Source organism: Antechinus flavipes, chromosome 5 (genome assembly GCF_016432865.1).
Source record: "Antechinus flavipes isolate AdamAnt ecotype Samford, QLD, Australia chromosome 5, AdamAnt_v2, whole genome shotgun sequence".
NCBI classification, from domain to species: Eukaryota; Metazoa; Chordata; class Mammalia; order Dasyuromorphia; family Dasyuridae; genus Antechinus; species Antechinus flavipes.
This window is the reverse complement of record NC_067402.1, coordinates 277,689,976-277,707,479: the sequence shown is the minus strand read 5'-3', so window position 1 is coordinate 277,707,479 and position 17,504 is coordinate 277,689,976. Positions and strand designations below refer to the sequence as shown.

The following is a 17,504-nucleotide window of genomic DNA, read 5'->3' as shown; positions in this document are numbered from 1 at the left end:
ATTTTTTTTAAACGAAATCTTAAAATACAACACTCCTCTTCTAGAAGAATTTTATATAATCTGGTGGCAAATGAGCTCTTTTTTACTTTTTAATTGAAATGTTCAAGTTTCCTGTTATACTAGGGGAACTTTAAGAACTGTTAACGGACACCCTGTGTACAGATGTATGAGTGAGTGAGTGAATGAATGAATGACCTGGTAGCAAGTGAGTGCAAAGTGGGAAAGAGAGGGCTCAAACTTTGGGTTTGTTGTCTCTGTCTTTGCAATAAACTCTAATTAGATAACATAACTTGGTTTAACTTAGCAAACTTCTTGTTCTTAGCTTTCTTTTCTTGGTCGGGGAGAGTGTTGGCATTTGGGGGCATGACAAGGTTTTTCTAATGAGGATTTATAGTTTTTGCCCTGTTTTATTTGATAAGGATTAATTGTAGCTCCCATTTTAATTAATAGGGGCAGCAGAATTGCAGAACAGGGATTTATTTTGGCTAGTGGACGTTTCCACAAGTTAACAGATCTTTGAAGAAAGGTATTCTCCAATGGGAGAAGTGATTTTACACCATCTGCCCTGCCCAAGAGTCTCCAGGGAGTAGTTTCTCTTCCTGTGGTTCCAGTGCCATTTGAGTCATTAATAGATAACTAATATTTCAGTCTATCTGTGGTCACCATCATTGTGTATGCTCTGAACACATGCACCCTTTCTATCCCATGACACTCCCAAAATGAAACCCGTGGGGCTTCTTGTCTTATTCTCCGTGATGTGATATGGATCGCTGACCCACATCAAGAGACTAGAATTTAGTCCCTGGTCAGAGCACTAACTTCTGGGCCTGGGTCCTCTAATAAACTGGTCCACATGGCCACCATTACCCATAGATAATATTTTTTTTACTTTATAAAATACATTTAATTTTATTTTTATTATTATTTTTAATAATAGCGTTCCATTTTCAAGGTACATGCAAAGATAGTCCTTAACATTCACTCCTGCAAAACCTTAAGTTCCACATCTCCCTCCCTGCATCCTCCTCCCTTAGACATGCAATCTTCATAAACATATTTCCACATTTATCATGCTACACAAGAAAAAATCAGATCAAAAAGGGGGGGAAAAACAAGAAAGAAAACAAAAAGTGAACAAAATGGTGAAAATACGATGTGACCCACACTCATTCCCCACAGTCCTGTCTCTGGATGCAGATGGCTCTCTCCATCACAAGTCTATTCGATTTGTTCAATTCTGATTTTTAGCGAATTATTTTCTTCAGTTAGCTTTTTTATCTCCTTTTACATTTGGCCAGTTGAACTTCTAAATGAGGTGTTTTGTTCGTTGCATATTTTTTTCCCATTTTCCCAACACAAATTCTGTTTTTCAACAAATTGGTTTCTTTTTCATATCTCTTTTGTAAGGAGTTATATGCCTTTTCCATTTCATCAGATCTATTTTGTAAGGACTTACTTGCCTTTTCCATTTCATCAAATATATTTTGTAAGATGTTTTCTTCAGATAATTTCTGGTTTTCCTTTTCCAAACTCTCATGCCAAGCATCACAAATCTATTGGAATTGGCCTGAATCACCTCATTGTTGATTTTTTTTTTTTTTTTTTTTTTTTTTTTTAAAGCTAACTACAGTTATTCCTCATTCTTTTCAGACAGGGACTTTCCCTGCTTTTTGTCCTCCTCAGCCACGCTGCCAGAAGAAAACCTGGGTCGGAGTGCTTGTACCTTGGTTACTGGTCAGTCTCCTCAGTGCGGACTGGGACCCTCCCTCTGCCTTCAATCCTAGAGAACTGATTGCCTCCTTAACGCTGCTGCTAACTGGAGAATAGGAAGGGTGCCATACGCAGGGTCACCCAGCCAGGAAGGGTTAGAGGCAGTGTCTGTGTTGTCCAGTGGTGATCGTCACCTTACCTGGGACAGTTGCATAATCCTCCCACAGCAGATTCTTCATGCAAAAGCAGCGTCATTACCTTGTTATTTGACCAAAGGTCACTTATCTGTGACCAGTGTCAGCCTTGGAATTGCCAACATCTAGGCCATCCAGCCCCACCTCGTTTTACAGATGCGGAAACAGACCCAGGGAAGGAAGTGCCACGAGGGCATTGAGTGTCTTTGTGATATAGCATTTGAACCCGCGGCTTCTTGCCTACAATCCAGCATTCTAGCTATATACTACATTGTGTTGCCTGTTGACAAACATCGTATTGATTCTTCCTAATCCCTACCTTAGGAATTATTTTATTTTACTTATTTTTTTATTCTATCTCAAAACTTTATTAAGAAGACCGCTAGAGTGAGCTTTTATATTCTTTTGGAGAATAGGTGAGCTCCCAACTATAAATATATCCATGTATATAGCTCTTAAATACAAGATTTTTACATATATATGTGTGTACCTGCACATATTTACTATTTTATTTTTGTGTGAATCCATACACATGTAGTATATGTCACAGAAGCCAGGATAAGTTTTTGGCTCAATATCTAAACAAAACTAACATTATAACCAATATATAATTCTACTAGACCTGTGATTTCTTAAGTATAGGGAGCTCACTTAATAAGGAATATGCATTATGTAAAACATACACATATATGATGAAATCTAGCAAAAAAATAATTTTCCAAGGACTAAACTTAGCAATCCAGTGATGTGGCTGATTATTTTTTATCATTATGATTTTATATACAGACTAAAATCACGGCATCATTATTGTTTTATGCTAAATGCAGGATATTAAACTGGGAATAACATGATAACCATATCAGCTTGGATGTAGGGATTGCCATAATATCTGGCTTTCAGGATACAATTTTCTGTTCTTTTGGGAAACAAAAATGCCATGGTACAATAATGGCAGCTGCAGATAATATTCAGAAACATAGATAGAGGGATAGTTGCATAAGTGATATTGATAGATGATGGGGATAGATGACAAAGTAATAGATAATAAATGAGCAATGACTGATAATATTGATAGGTGATTAGGACTGTGATCTTAATATAGATCATACGTATCTCAAGTACCACTTAAACTCACATACATGAACAGTACAATGGGTGAAGGGAAGATTTCAGGAGTAACATTAAGGGATTATTAAAATAGTTTACATTATAATTTTAGACCATACAATTTCTGCCTTTGTCCTAATAAACAATCTCCTTAATCTTTTTCCTTCTGGGGCTAATTAGGAATCTGAATGAAATTGAGTTACCACTAGTAACCATGGCTTAGTAAATAGAGCGTTGGTCCAAGTCAGGATTCAGATTCCACTCAGTCACAATCTGTGAGCCCCCTCATAAGAGCACCTCCACGTGCCTTAGCGTCAGCCAGGGCTGGGAATGCACGACAACTTATCAGGTTAGGTGTGGTAAGGAACACGCTTTGTTAGCCTTTGAAAGCCCTGGCTCAGCAGTCCAAGTCATTGACCTGGGAGGCAGATGTAGCATCGGGTGGTTCCGGCCTCAGTCTGTCTGACAGGCTGAAGACGATAGAGTCAGATTGATGATTAATCCTAAGATTAATGGAGTGGGATAACTCAATAGCAGGGCCCGAAGAGCCTTCTTTCCCCTTTCCCCGCTCAGACCTTGCAGATGACACGAAGCAGAGGAAGTGGTGAGAGTGGGTTCCTTGCTTTGGCTTCTGACCGTCACCACTTTCCTGTCCGGTATTGGTTCCCTTTCCAAGTTTAGCTAATAATAATGACCAGCATCATCTAGGGCTTTAAAAGGTGGCAAAGCACTTCCTACGTGTTGCTCCTGGGAGGTAAGTGGTAGGTAAGCACTCCTATTAGTCTTGTTTTTAAACAGGTTGAGAAAAGCTCAAAGGTCAAACAGCTGGCCTGAAGCAGGCTCCAGGTTTTCAGTGCTGTGTGTTAAACATTTGCCCGTGCACGCCAGTAGATTGGTGCTGCCCTTTGGGAGCTTATGGCCACGTGCTTTTTGGGCAGGCGCTTGATTGCCAAGCAGTCTCTCTCTAAATTCACTGACTCATTGCTCAGCAAGTTTGTACCCTGTAAAGTGAATATGTTTTGACAATTTTTCAGACTTTTAATTCTGAATTTATTCTAAGTAGATAGTGGTTGTTTAGTAAATGCTATGGAGAGGAATAGTGATTATGCTGTTTAGGAGTTTATAAATCATTTTATGTGGATTATTTTGATATTCAATAACTATGTCATGGAATCAGCCCACAAGTGATTCCCATTTTCCAGATGAGAAAACAGGCTCAGAGAGATAATTTAGTCATCTTATTCAGTCCCATATGACTCTTTGTGACATCATTTGGGTTTTCTTGGCAGAAATACTGGAGTGGTTTGTCATTTCTCATTTGACAGATGAGACAACTGAGGCAAATTGGGTTAAATGACTTGCCCAGGTTACATATCTGCTATACCTGAGGCTAGATTTGAACTCTGTTCTTCCTGTCTCCATCCTTAAACATTATCCAGCACCATCTAGCCGTCCTTAGGCGAGTGTTTCACATTCCTCACCACTAGCCCACCACCGTTTGGGTGAGAGGTGGAAAATATGCTTTGCTATCAGTGCTATGAAATCATGATTAGTCATTTCATCAGTCAAAATCTTGAATGATGATGTTTTCCCTTTAGGCTATTGTGGTCATAATATAATCTGTTCTTTTGATTTTTGATTAGCCAGAAAGATGACAGACTTCTTTGCTCTAAGTCATTCATCTAGGAAATGACAAGATCTGGGATTGCTGGAATTCAGGCCTTCTAACATCCAAGTCCAGTGTTTTTTTCCTTGTACCACAACAGCCTGTATGGATGACTGAAAAGCAGAGCTGGAAAGGGACCAAACCTCTCATTTTACAGACGAGAAAATGGACCTACCGAGAGGAAAATACATCTTGCTCAACATCACACAAAAGAGGTAATCCAGCTGGGTTCGAACCCAGGTCTCCTTGATTTCAAATCCCATGTGAAGCAATGAAATATGGTAGAAGGAGCTCTGATCACATAGGTGAAACATGAAGCAATACCTCTAATGCCACATTTAATGGTAATCAGGTTTTCTCTGACTGTCAACATCCAAGGAGCAGCATTGATGATTTTCCTTACAGTTTTCCACATCTTTTCTTTTAAAGGGCAGCCTTCGCCAAAAAACCAGGTGAGTGAAAGATTTGCTTCTCCAGAATGTCCTGGTTGAGTAGCCAGACAGTGGGTCCCAAGGAGATAGATGATTAAGGTGACTTAGAGCTTTCTGGCTCAGGCAGGCAGACCCAGGGTGGATCCACACTTAGAATTCTTGCATCCTTTTGGAAGAAACTGAATCCAAAAGATTTCAAAGACCCCAGTGAGATGGAAAAAAGCCAAAAAATAACTACAAAACAACAAAAAAACCCTAACAAAATAACTACAAAAGAGTCTTTGGGCAATCTCATTTAAGGCAATAGTAGAACTGTCATTCCCCACACCTACACATTGTGAAACTATCTACACACACACACACTTAACTTATTTTTTAAATTTTCAATGAAACAAAAATTTATTTTCTCTCCCTCTCGCCTCCATATCTCCAAATGAGAAAAGTAAAAGAGTGTAAATCATGCATAACCAAAGGGAAGACAATACATATTTGTAGTACCTGCTGTGTGCCAGTAAAGCAAAAGCTATTCCTATATCGGGCACATACAAGCAGTATATGTCTCATTCTACGTCCTGAGCCCATCACCTCTTGCCAGCACTCTGGAATCTTCTTTTGTTTGTTATGTTGATCAGGGTTCTCGAGCCTTACAAAATTGTCGGTAAAATGTTTTTAATATTTCACATTCAAGTTCCCAGCATTTACAACTATTCTCTAAGGCTTGAAAAAGTTTTCCTTCAGGATAATTGAAGGTAAAATGAACAAATAACAATATATATGGACATAACGCTGTTGAGTTTGTAATGTACTTTATAAATGTCATCAGCTTTATGCCTCCCAACCCTCTTAAGAAGGCATGATGGGCGCCGATTCCATTTGACAATTGAGAAAATAGGCTCAAAGGGGTTAAGTAATTTGTCCACGGTCACTTAGCTAAGGAAGTATTAAGAGATCTTAATCGGGGGTCCTCAAACTTTTTAAATAGGGGGCCAGTTCACTGTCCCTCAGACTGTTGGGGGGCCGGATTAGAGTAAAAACAAAAACTTTGTTTTGTGGGCCTTTAAAGAAACTTCATAGCCCTGGGTGAGGGGGATAATCATCCTCAACTGCTGCATCTGGCCCGTGGGCCGTAGTTTGAGGACCCCTATCTTAAATAATACCGGTCTTCACGTGCACAGCTGTACCTCTACTATCCACTGTCTCTAAATAGAACTAACCTGTATTTGTTCCCTAAATCCTTTCAAAGGCAATCTTTCATATAAAATTAATTCTTTAACAGCCACTAACGTCTATTCCCTTTAAAAGGAAGGAGATCCCTTGCCAACACTTTCCATACCATGCCATGCAAATGATTTAGCCCAGAAGGGGTGGCCACCCAAAAACAAGCAAGCATTTCAACTCCTCCAAGTCGGTTATAAATCTCCAAGGGCCTCATGCAAATGATCTTTTGGTAAAGCAAGAAACGAACAGGAAGCTGATAGAGACCTGCAGATTTGGTTAGAAAGGCTTAGGGGAAGACATTGCTTCTACAGAAAGGAGTTTGGGTTGGAAGGTATTAACTTGTAGGGGGGGTGGAGACGGGGAATAAAAGCCTGAATTCCCTTTGGAACAGTTGCCATGAAGCTTTTATCAGTGGAGAATTCCGATGAGACTTTTTAGCAGTTTTCCATGGTACAATCCAGCTGTTGCCCTCCTCAGTCTCGAAGACTGATTGATAGCAGAAGCCAGCAGCTGTAAGAGATCCCAGCCAGTGGGAGTCCCACTGCCAAGTTCAGCTGGGCAGTGCCACTTTGAAGGGTGAAAGAGCACATTCAAAGTTAATCAGTTGCTCTCCAGATTCCTTGTAACTAACTGTTCACGCCACATTAAATCCCTACTGAGCCTACCTGCTTAGCTCTTCACCAGCCCCCCCTCTAGCCTTAATTTGCACCCCATTGAGGCTGTTTTCCCCCTTTCCTCTAAAGATTTGGCCACCCCACAGCCAGACTTGGAGAACACTCTGATATTCCCCTCAGCTGTCTGGAAGCTGTGAACAAATCCTTGATTCAGCTGTGAAAGGTTGTTCTCTCCTCCCCTCCCCCCAAAAAAAAAAATTATCCTAAGTTAAAAAAAAAATATATAAACCTGTAGAAATATAAACCGAGTCTTCAATCCCCACTTCTTCACCCCTACTCCCTGACACAATGAGCTGTGTGACCACCAGCAGCTTGACTAACCTCTCTGAGCCTCAGTTGCCTTATCTGTAAATGCCCTATATCTGTATATGCCCTGTATATAGCCCTATACTACTAGGGCTAAGACCTACTAATGTCCTTTTTCCCCTTCCCCTGCATGGGTGGAGCAGAGATAGCAGAGGAAATGTTGCTCAAGAACATTCTCCTTTTTTACCAAACAAGAACCGCATGAGAGGAGAGGAACCCATTTTGGGAGATGCTGGCAGCAGTCCAAGGGGAGAAAAGATGAACACTTAAGTTGGGGGAGAGCTGGCAAATATGGGAGGAAGCATAGAAGCAGGAGAGGCCAGAGTACGTGGGCTTAAATATTGGCTTTACCACTTAACCCCTGGTTCCATAAGACAAGTCATTTTACTTCCTCAAGACTAAAGGTGGGATTGTATTTGGTTCTCTGTTCTAAAACCTGCTTTACTAGACCCACTGCCCAAGGGAGTTCTCATTACATCGGATGTCTCACATTTTTCTAGAAGTGTGAAGTTCTAAGCATAAGCAAAATAAGCATTTCTGGAGTTCCAGAGGAATTTGTCTCCATGGGGACTTACCTCCCAACTGGTTTTCTTGACCCGTCTCCAGTGTTTGTCAACAGCATCTACCTAAGCACATTATACTCCCCAGAACTCAGAGGTGATGACATCGAACCTGACTTTCTTATCGGGGGCTGTTAGTGCTGGTCATCCACTGTGTGATTTGTACTGAAATCCTGTCTGCCCGGGATTAGAAAGCCGTGGAGATCTGAAAGCCCTGAATTTAAACTGGTGAGGAGGATGTTTTTAAACTCGTTTTCTTGACCACCCAGGGGTAGGAATTTCAATTCAGCAGCCCCTCTCCCCCTCTTTTTTTTTTACTGGTGACCACAACTTTCCACATTCATGTCTTTCTACCCCAAGACTGGAATAGATTCCAGAAAAAAGATCCTTGGTGCTGTCAAAAATCCTGCAGATCGTCTGTGGTCATCCACCTTTGCTCTGATGAGATTAATGGGGAAGGGCCCATTCTCTCGAGGCAGCCCAAGCCATATCTACTTATTTAGAAGAGCATGGGAAACGCCTCATTACACATGGTTATTGGGATGTTTTTCCCTACCCAGTGCATCGTTTTGTTGAGTGGAGCTAGCCCCAACCCACTCCACGTCCCTCAGGCTGGGGAGCAGATTCTCAGCTTGGTTTTGAGTCCGACCTCCTTTGGATGCACTCTAAGACCTGTTAAAATCCACTTGAAGCTCACACAGTCCTCTTAGATGTGCTCTGAACAAAACCCAATATCGCCTCATTCAGAATGTTGTGACTATTAGTTCTGCTTGAGATCATGGGGGAAAGTATGGGGTGTGTGTGTGTGTGTGTGTGTGTGTGTGTGTGTGTGTGTGTGTGTGAGAATTGCTGGCTCAGACATGGCTTTACCTTAATAACTCTGAGAAGTACCTGCGTTTTTGGAGTGGTCTTTCCATGTCCTAGAAATCTGAAGTTCTCTGAGCAGAGTGAGAGAATTACAGCCATACTTCATTTTGACAGCTGTGTGAAGGATGGACTGGAATGAAGAAGGAAAAAAAAAGGGAGGGAGACTCTTAGGAGACTTATTTATAAAATTCAGTCCAGAGGGGATGGTGGTTGCAGAGAAAGAACAGAGGACAGATGTCAGATAACTAGGTAGCATCTACAACACTTGGCCATGGATTGGATAAGGAAGAAGGAAAAAGTCAAAGATAACTTGGTTTCCCATTCCCGGCGATTCGAAAGCTCATGCTGCCCTCAAGTGAAATAGGGAAGTTGGCTGAAGTAGATGAGGGTTTGGTGGAGGGAAGGACTTGGGGGTTCAAAAAGAGTGAGAGTTTAAGACAGATGCTTTTTAGTCTGCTCAAGGCAATGGTATAGTATTCCAAGCTGCCCTTCCACCGGTACATGTTCGATCTTTCCTATGAAACCTTGAGTCCAGCATAAGTCACTAGTGCCTTGGGACAGGCAAGGCTTTAACAAGTAGTCCTAATAATGTCACTCTCCTAGGAGCTCAAATGTCTTAGGATCTTAAGAGCTGGAAAGGGACTTGGGATCAGCTTATTACACATCAGGAAATTGAGGCCCAGAAAAGTGACTTTTTCTGAAGTCACAAGAATGGCTCCTTTTCCTTCTAGATAAAAACTAAACTCCTTAGCCTGGTTTTTAAAGCTCTTCCTTCACCATCTCTTTCATCTACTCTCCTTCTCAGGCAAAATGACTTACTTGCTATTCTTCAAAGTCAGCATTTTCTCTCCCTTCTCTGTTCAGCTTTGCAGAAGCCATTCCCTGCCTGGAAAGCAATCTCTCCTCACTTCAAACTTCCAGACTCTTTAGCTTCCTTCGGGGTCAGGTCAGGGGCTAACTCTTATGAGCCTTTCTTGATCCCTCTAGTTGTTCATGCTGTTTAGGGAAAGAGCACTAAAATTACCTTATATATCTATATATATCTACTTTACATATGAATCATAATACAAGGTAAACTACTTAAAGGCAGGGACTGGAATTCATTTTGGTCTTTGTCCAGGGATTCCTTTTTACAGATCACACTTTGGGACACTGAAGAGCCTCCTAGAAAAGAGCTATAATCACTTCAAAGATCAAGAACTAACCATCCACACAGGAAAAGGCAAGTGGATGAAAATATTTCATTGTGCAGATCATGACTTGCTTTTCAATCTTTTTTTTTTTTGTTTGTTTGAAAGATGCCTTGGTCACATGTCAAGAGTGACAGATCACTGATGGGCAATCTGTGTGCTCCATTGATCTACTCAATGTTAGGTGAAAGCCAACAGAGAGGAGTCTTTCTCCTACCACCTCCCCCTATTATTATGAATGGCTCTAAACTTTCCTTCAGTATCTATTTTACATCTGGGTTCTAGGGTTGTAATAACTTGTATCAGTGAACTATTTTTTTTGTTGTTGTTGTTCCTCCTTCATTTTTCAAAGAGGACCAGTGACATAATAGAGTGATGTCTTGACTTGGATGTAAATTGAATGTAAGTGAGGCTGAGTTGCACAAAGTGTCAGTCTCACTCTTCCAGAATTATCAAAGTCCAGTGACCAGACAAAAGTAAAATTGACTGGACATGGCTGCAGATGCATTGGAGGACTTTGGGAGTCTTCCATGTTTGACTAAGCTTTTAGCACTCCACAGGTTCCACTTCAGCCTCCTTCATGGCCATTAGAACAAATTGTTTTCATCTACCCATTCTGCTGGGGTAAATCTTCCAATGCTTGGGGTAGGCACCCACCCAAGTCACCAAAGAGTCTAAGGTCTGTCAGTTACTTTCCACATGGTTTAGGCCAGTATAGTATTTTAATTTGTCATTGAACTGGCTAGAAAAAGGCCATTACTATGACTTCCTCATTACCCCCAGGGCAATTCCAGTTCTTTCTTTGGCTTAGGGAGACTTCTGGAAAGTCACCATAATTTTGAGAATTCTGCTTCTAGAGAAAATCCTAAATCTCTAAATAAGCAACACAAAGTCTGGGGATGTCTTTGGCAGGGATTCTTAATCTGGGGTCCACAGGCACCTGCAAAGCATGGATATATTTCAAGGGATTTGTGAAGTCGTGGGCAGGAAAACAATCATGTTTTTATTTCATGCATTTTTTTTCTTTCTTTCTTTCTTTTTTTTTTTTTTTGGGTATGTGACTCAGAGGGAGCTGGACTTCCAAAAGGCTCTATGGTATAAAAAAAGTTAAGAACTCCTGCTTTACCTAAATCTCATTTGCTATGAGCAAAAGAGAGAAGAATTGTAAAGGATATCTGACTGGCTTGAGAATTATTAAGACAAGACAGTTTGGGAAAACTTGAGAGGAGAAGCAGAGGTCTTGAGAGACTCAGTATACTGTAACCTATTTAACATGTATAGGATTGCTTGCCATCTGGGGGAAGGGGTGGAGGGAGGGAAGGAAAAAAATCTGAACACAAGAGAGTACAAGGGATAATGTTGTAAAAAATTACCCTGGCATGGGTTCTGTCAATAAAAAGTTATTTAAAAAAAAAAAAAGAAAGAAAGAAAGATTCAGAAAGTGAGCCAAAGGAGAAGAACAAAGAGCAGAGATGTGAAGAACTCACATGAGAGGAGGAAGGCATGGAAGAGAAGGAAGTTGATAAGACCAGATATGACAAGTTGCTGCAGCAATGTTAACGATAATAAGCCAAATCAAACTGTGCATACCCTTTGATCCAGCAGTGTCTCTACTGGAGCCTGTATTCCAAAGAGATCATAAAAAGGGGAAAGGGACCCACATGTGCAAAAATGTTTGTGGCAGCCCTTTTGTAGTGGCAAGGAACTGGAAGCTGAGTGGGTGCCCATCAATTGGGGAATGGCTGAATAAATTATAGAATATGAATGAAACGGAATATCATTATTCTATAAGAAACAATCAGGATGATTTTAGAGAGGCCTGGAGAGATTTAAATGCTGAGTGAAGTGAGTAGAACCAAGAGAACATTGTACATGAGATTACATAATGAGCAACTGTGATGGACTTGTCTCTTTTTAACAATGAGGTGATTCAAGGCAATTCTAATAGATGGGATGGAAAATGTCCTCCACATCCAGAGAGAGAACTATGGAGACTGACTACTTTCATCTTGTTGTTTTTCTCATTTTTTTTCTTTGACCTTTTGATCTGATTTTTCTTGCACAGCATGATGAATATGGAAATATGTTTAGAAGAATCGTATATGTTTAGCCTATATTGGATTGCTTGCTGTCTGTGGGAGGTGGGAGAAGGGAAAAAAATTTGGAATACAAGGTTGCTGCAAAAGTGAATGTTGGAAACTATCTTTACACGTATTTGAAAAAATAAAGAGTTATTAAGAACAAAAATTAGGGAAAAAAAGGCAAGAAGCCAAGAGACAAGGAATTGGGCTTGACTTTCAAACTGCTAATAAGGTAATAACATACTAAGAAAATGAGAAGGGCTGGGGAGTAAGCATTCATATAGTACATTTGGGGTTTTAGTTTTTTACAAATATTTCTTTTGCTGAGAAATAAGAGCTAATATTATCTCCATTTTATACTTTTGCAAATGGGTGGTTACATAGCTAGAGTTTGAGGCTGAATTTGAATTCAGATGTCTGATGTTCTATCCACTGTACCATCAGTTGTATACAGTCTTCTGAATAGAATTTTAATCACTCTGGTCAGACCTTCATTAAAAAAAACAAACAAACAAACACAAATGGATAAAAAACAGCTATCCTCTGACAATGGTATGTAATTGGAAATCCTATAGCGCTATTTCAACAGTTTTTAGCCCAAAATCTGAGATTTTGGTGTAGCTATTTTAGAAGTGTGTCTACCATTAGACTATAACTTCCTCAAGGGCAAAACCTTTTACTCTTCTTTGTATCCCCAGCATTTAGTGAGTGTAGAGACCAATACATAGTAAGTAATAGATGAACAACAGGTTCGGCTCAGACTGAAGAGTAGACTGAGCTCTCCTTGGGGAAGTATATACCGAGTTCTGAATTCCCCCAAGATTCTCCCTGAAGCACATATCTTGCTAACTTTAACATTTTTCTTCTGTGTTATCACTTCAGTTAAAGAATATCACAATCTCCACATAGTTATGTATCATCAAAAAGACAACATAAGGATTCATGATGGGCAGAGATAAGCTGTAGCATATTATCAGTGAAGAGCTCTATGTGGGAGAAGTGTGATGAAGATCAGAGACGCATGAACAGAAAAGGAGGTAAGCGAATCAGAATGAAACAGACAACAGAAGAACAATCATTGGTGTCTGTGCAATGGGAAGCAACCAAGAGGAACACACCAGACGGAGCTCTTGGGGAACAGAGGTGGATGATAGATGGTGATTTATATGAGGATGTGGGCAAGTCATTAAGGATGAAAAGACAGGAGTGGGTGGCAATGTATACCATTGGAAGGAATTCCCATGTTGAGAACATCATAGATTTACTGAGGATATTAAAAAAAAAAAAAAAAAAAGGCATAGTACACCTAGAAGTTAGCAAAGCATTTGACAAAGTTATCTCAAGCCAGTCTCATGGAAATTACAGAAAGACAAGAGCAGGCCCATAGTCAATTAAGAAGCATTTTTAAAAAGCATTATGGAACTGTACCAGGAACTGTGATAAAATCAGGACTTACAAATGAAGGCATAAAGATAGGTCCTGTCTTCAAGGACCTTACGTTCTAATAGATACCATAATATCGTTAGATGGAGTGGAAACTAGTTGACACTAGTTTCCCAAAGAATCATCAATCATTCAACAATGACTCAGAAGGTATAGAGTGGAATTTCTAAAATTTGAAAAAATGGTTTTGTAAAATTTGCAGAGATCATGAAGCTGAAAAAGGGATTAACTACCTAAGTGAATGAGTCAGGATCCAGAGATTATACCAGGGGAGAAAGTTAAGCTAAATATGATAAATATAACTTTTAGTCTTAGGGGAAATGATATCTAAACAGTCTGAGGGTATATGGAGTTTTGATTGGACTACACAGCTACCGAGACACTGTTATGGCAGCCCCAGAAGCTCTCAAAGAAAATGAGGCTGCGTAGAGAGAAGCAGAAGAAAATGATGGTGGTTCTTATACTCCCTGATAGTCTTATTGCATCTGAAATAGTGGGGTTGGTTCTGAGTACCATATTTTAAGAAGGCTAGCATCTATGAGAAGACAAGTAGAATAGAGAGGGTCATACCATAAGTTTTACTGGGGAGACTGAGATCAATCATGCTCCTTCTAGTATATGAATGCCTGTCACAAAGGGAAAATGGATTAGAATTGCTTTAAGGTCATAGAGTTGGGGAGGTCTTCAAGCGGAATTGGATGATCACCTGAGGAAAGGTGGAAGAATCTTGTTTTATTGCACATGTTTTAAAAAAATAATGATTGCAACTGTTTGTTTAAAAATATTTAATAGTTTAAAAAAGTGCTTTATTTTACAAATCAATGAGTACACATTACATGGGAATGGCCTAAAATAGTCTTGGAAATTCCACTAGTCAATTAAGTTACAGATTGAGACTATTAAAATAAAACTGTTTACGACTGAAGCATGAGCTATTCTCAATAGCAACAATGAGATAATTTCTAATGGCATAATTTTTAATTTAAAAATTCTGCGATGATTAAAATTAACCTTGTCAATGTAGAGCCTATGACTTAATGAGAAGAGTCTTAACAATACCTGGAAAAAAAAAATCCAACACATTTCTATTTTCCCCTTCTTCCAGGTGGGTTTAATGAGTGAATAATGGAGGCTTCCCTACATGCAGATAGGATTATGTTTTTTAAAAACGGAAATAGTTTCTATTTGCCCCCTTCACAACTACCAATAAAATTAATTGTACTAAACATGAAGATAACAGTATTCTGAAAGCACGCTTTGAGAGCATGTAGCACCAGGAGATCACTACCTAATCCAGCAGGCCAAGATTACAGAGTAAAAAGATGGGAACATTGCTCTTCAAATCTAAATCTGCTTACAGAGCTAGGAAGAAGGGGAAAAGAAGCCACTGAAGTCACTGCAGATATGGTTATAGAACATTCTGCCTACAAGTTACCACACAAGGAGCACGTGGGGATTCTGAAAACAACTGTTCCACTGGAGAGAAGCCACAGGTGCTTAGGAGGAAGAGGATAAATGTGTACATAGCACCTGCTTTGCGCCAGACCCTGTGCTAAGCTCTTTTACAAATATCTCATCTGATCCTCACAATAATACTGGGAGGTAGGGCTGTTGTTATCCTCATTTTACAGTTGAGGAAACTGAGGCATATAGAGATTAAATGACTTGCCCAGAGTCACCCAGCTAGTAAGTGTCTGAGGCTGAATTTAAATCCTGGTCTTCCTGACTCTAGGCCTAGGGCTCTTTCCACTGTTCTGCCCCTCTCTTCATTGCTTACCAACAGAGCCCCAAGATCAGTCATTAAAAAATTGGTAAAGCTGGAAGTTTCCCCACCTCAGTTATCACATCACCAGAATAGCGCCTCTGAGGTCATCATAGAGAATGTATGAGTATCTCGATTTTTTTTTTCATCTAAAAGGCTTATTCTACTCATTGTGCTCTTGGCATAGAAGGCCTGCCTCTCACTCTCCAATCTTCAAGTCCCCTTTTTAGAATCGAGGTGCAAATTCACCACTAGGACTAGAACAGAGAAGCTAACTACTAAATACATATACCTGTCAAACAAATATTCTAAGCTAAAGATCAATTTATTCCTGTCAGTGAGAATACTATCCTAACAGCTAATTATGCAGGCTAAAAGGGTAATTTTTTTTTAAACAGTTGGTATTAACTGAGGATTATTGAAATTATGCAAGTAAGCCATTAAAGCTAGCCATGCCTGAAAAACACTTGCTTACAGCTTCATAACCAATCCCCCGACTTAAAAAATTAAAAAAAAAAAAAAAGCCACAAAAACACACATACAGGATCCCTTGGCATTTTATATGTGCAAAATTGCTTACCATTTATTTCAAACTTTGGTTAAATATTTATTTAGTCTAAGTATTTCAGACACGTTACGAAAGCCATACAAAAATGAATACGAACATAATAATGAGGTAAGTTAAAATTCTACCAGTGCAAAAAGCAAGCGTATGCCCAAAGCAATGCATACAGGTTAAATAAATGTGGCTGCAGCTCTCTCCAGGAGAGGCAGAGCTGGCAAACCAGAGAAGCTCATTGTAAACATTGTTTTTAAGATACATATCTAAAAATTCATACATCTCACCTACCAAAAAAAAAAAAAAAAAAAAAAAAAAAAGGCCAAGGTAACCTAACACAAGAGTAGTGCATGTATTTTGCCTTTAGAGTTTAGAGTCTCTTGGTTTAAGAGTCTAAGATTTTGCATATTTCTTCAGGAAAACCTTGGTAAGACACATTCATTACAAATACTGTAGTATAAAATTCCCAATTCTTTACAAAAGTTATATATTAAAATATTCTATACATCTTAAATTAGTTGTTGGAACATACATACATCAATTCATTCAATCTTTCCAACGGATATTGTGCATTAAGTTAAGACATACCCTACTCACCCTATATGGTATAAAAAAGAACTCAAACAGTCTTGTGCAGTTCTTCGTTCTGGATATCCGTACGTGATTATTGCTCAGTGTTGATTTCCGATGGGAACGGGAAGGGACTCTATGAAATCACTACCAACGATTATAGACAAGCGCCCTGGAGTCAATTCATAACATCTCCCTACCGAAGGATGGAATCACACCTGAGTAAGGCTGTCCAATGCTTAGATTTAAGATGTAAAAAAAGTGTGTACAATTTCAAGGTTAAAAAACAATGCAAAAATAAAACATTTAGGACATTTACAAAATCTTACAAATGTGTAAAATACTTTGTCAAAATGTCTTTCCTGTTAAGGTGCTTCTTCTACTTGGAACTTGACTCCTTCCTTTCTGCAAAAGAATAACAAACATACATACACATACTTCAGTGCTGGCTTATAGAAGATGGTTTCAAATGTATGAGTAACATTCAAGTAGTGAAGAGAGAAGTGAAACTCTTCAGAGAGACATCATTCCCTCCTTTCTTGCACAAGAAGAGTGGGCTGATATCCAGAGAAGGGAAATGTTCAAGGTCAGATAATCTGACCAATTTAAATAGCAGAAATGGGATTCAGACCCAAAGTTCTAGACTCCTGAATCCTGCATTCTCAAGAAGAGAATATCTTTGCCAATGCTAGGTAGGATGAAGAAATAACAAGGAATTCATTCTCCCACTCATCTAATAATTGACCAAATTGTTAAATGAACGCTTAGTTGGGAAATCAAGGATTCCGATATTTCCTATCTTTTTAAGTCAAAAAAGGAACAAAAGGACACTAATAAATCTGCATTACACATTTCAACCAAAGACAACTTTTAGAGAGCACTGCTCACCTTCAGTGAAGTTGAGGAAACCCTTTTTCCATTCTTGGGAGAGAGGGGTAGAATAGCCAATTAATAATTCTTGAGATAAAAGAGGGAATTTTTTTCCCACTCAAAAGCAAGCTTTTCAAAGAAAGTTTGACCCTCAGGGATGAACCCATGATGGTTTTTCAGAGGACATCTTGGCTTCTTTTCTGCCTTTATCAGAATCTAGAATTAATTATATATTTCTCAAACACTGAGTTTCAACGAAGTCTATTAGAAAAATGAATAGAGAATTCCAAATATAG

At 39.3% G+C, this 17,504-nt stretch overlaps 1 protein-coding gene across 1 annotated transcript in view; it reads right to left on the bottom strand.

Moving 5' to 3' along the window:
* Positions 1 to 14,217: 14,217 nt before the first annotated feature.
* Positions 14,218 to 17,504, bottom strand: part of HCFC2 (host cell factor C2) — a 30,391-nt gene continuing 27,104 nt past the window's right edge. Inside the window, exon 16 of the mRNA XM_051961273.1 lies at positions 14,218 to 16,743. Within this exon, the coding sequence (XP_051817233.1) occupies positions 16,718 to 16,743 (26 nt within the window). The 3' untranslated portion in view covers positions 14,218 to 16,717. The remainder of the gene's footprint in view (positions 16,744 to 17,504) is intronic.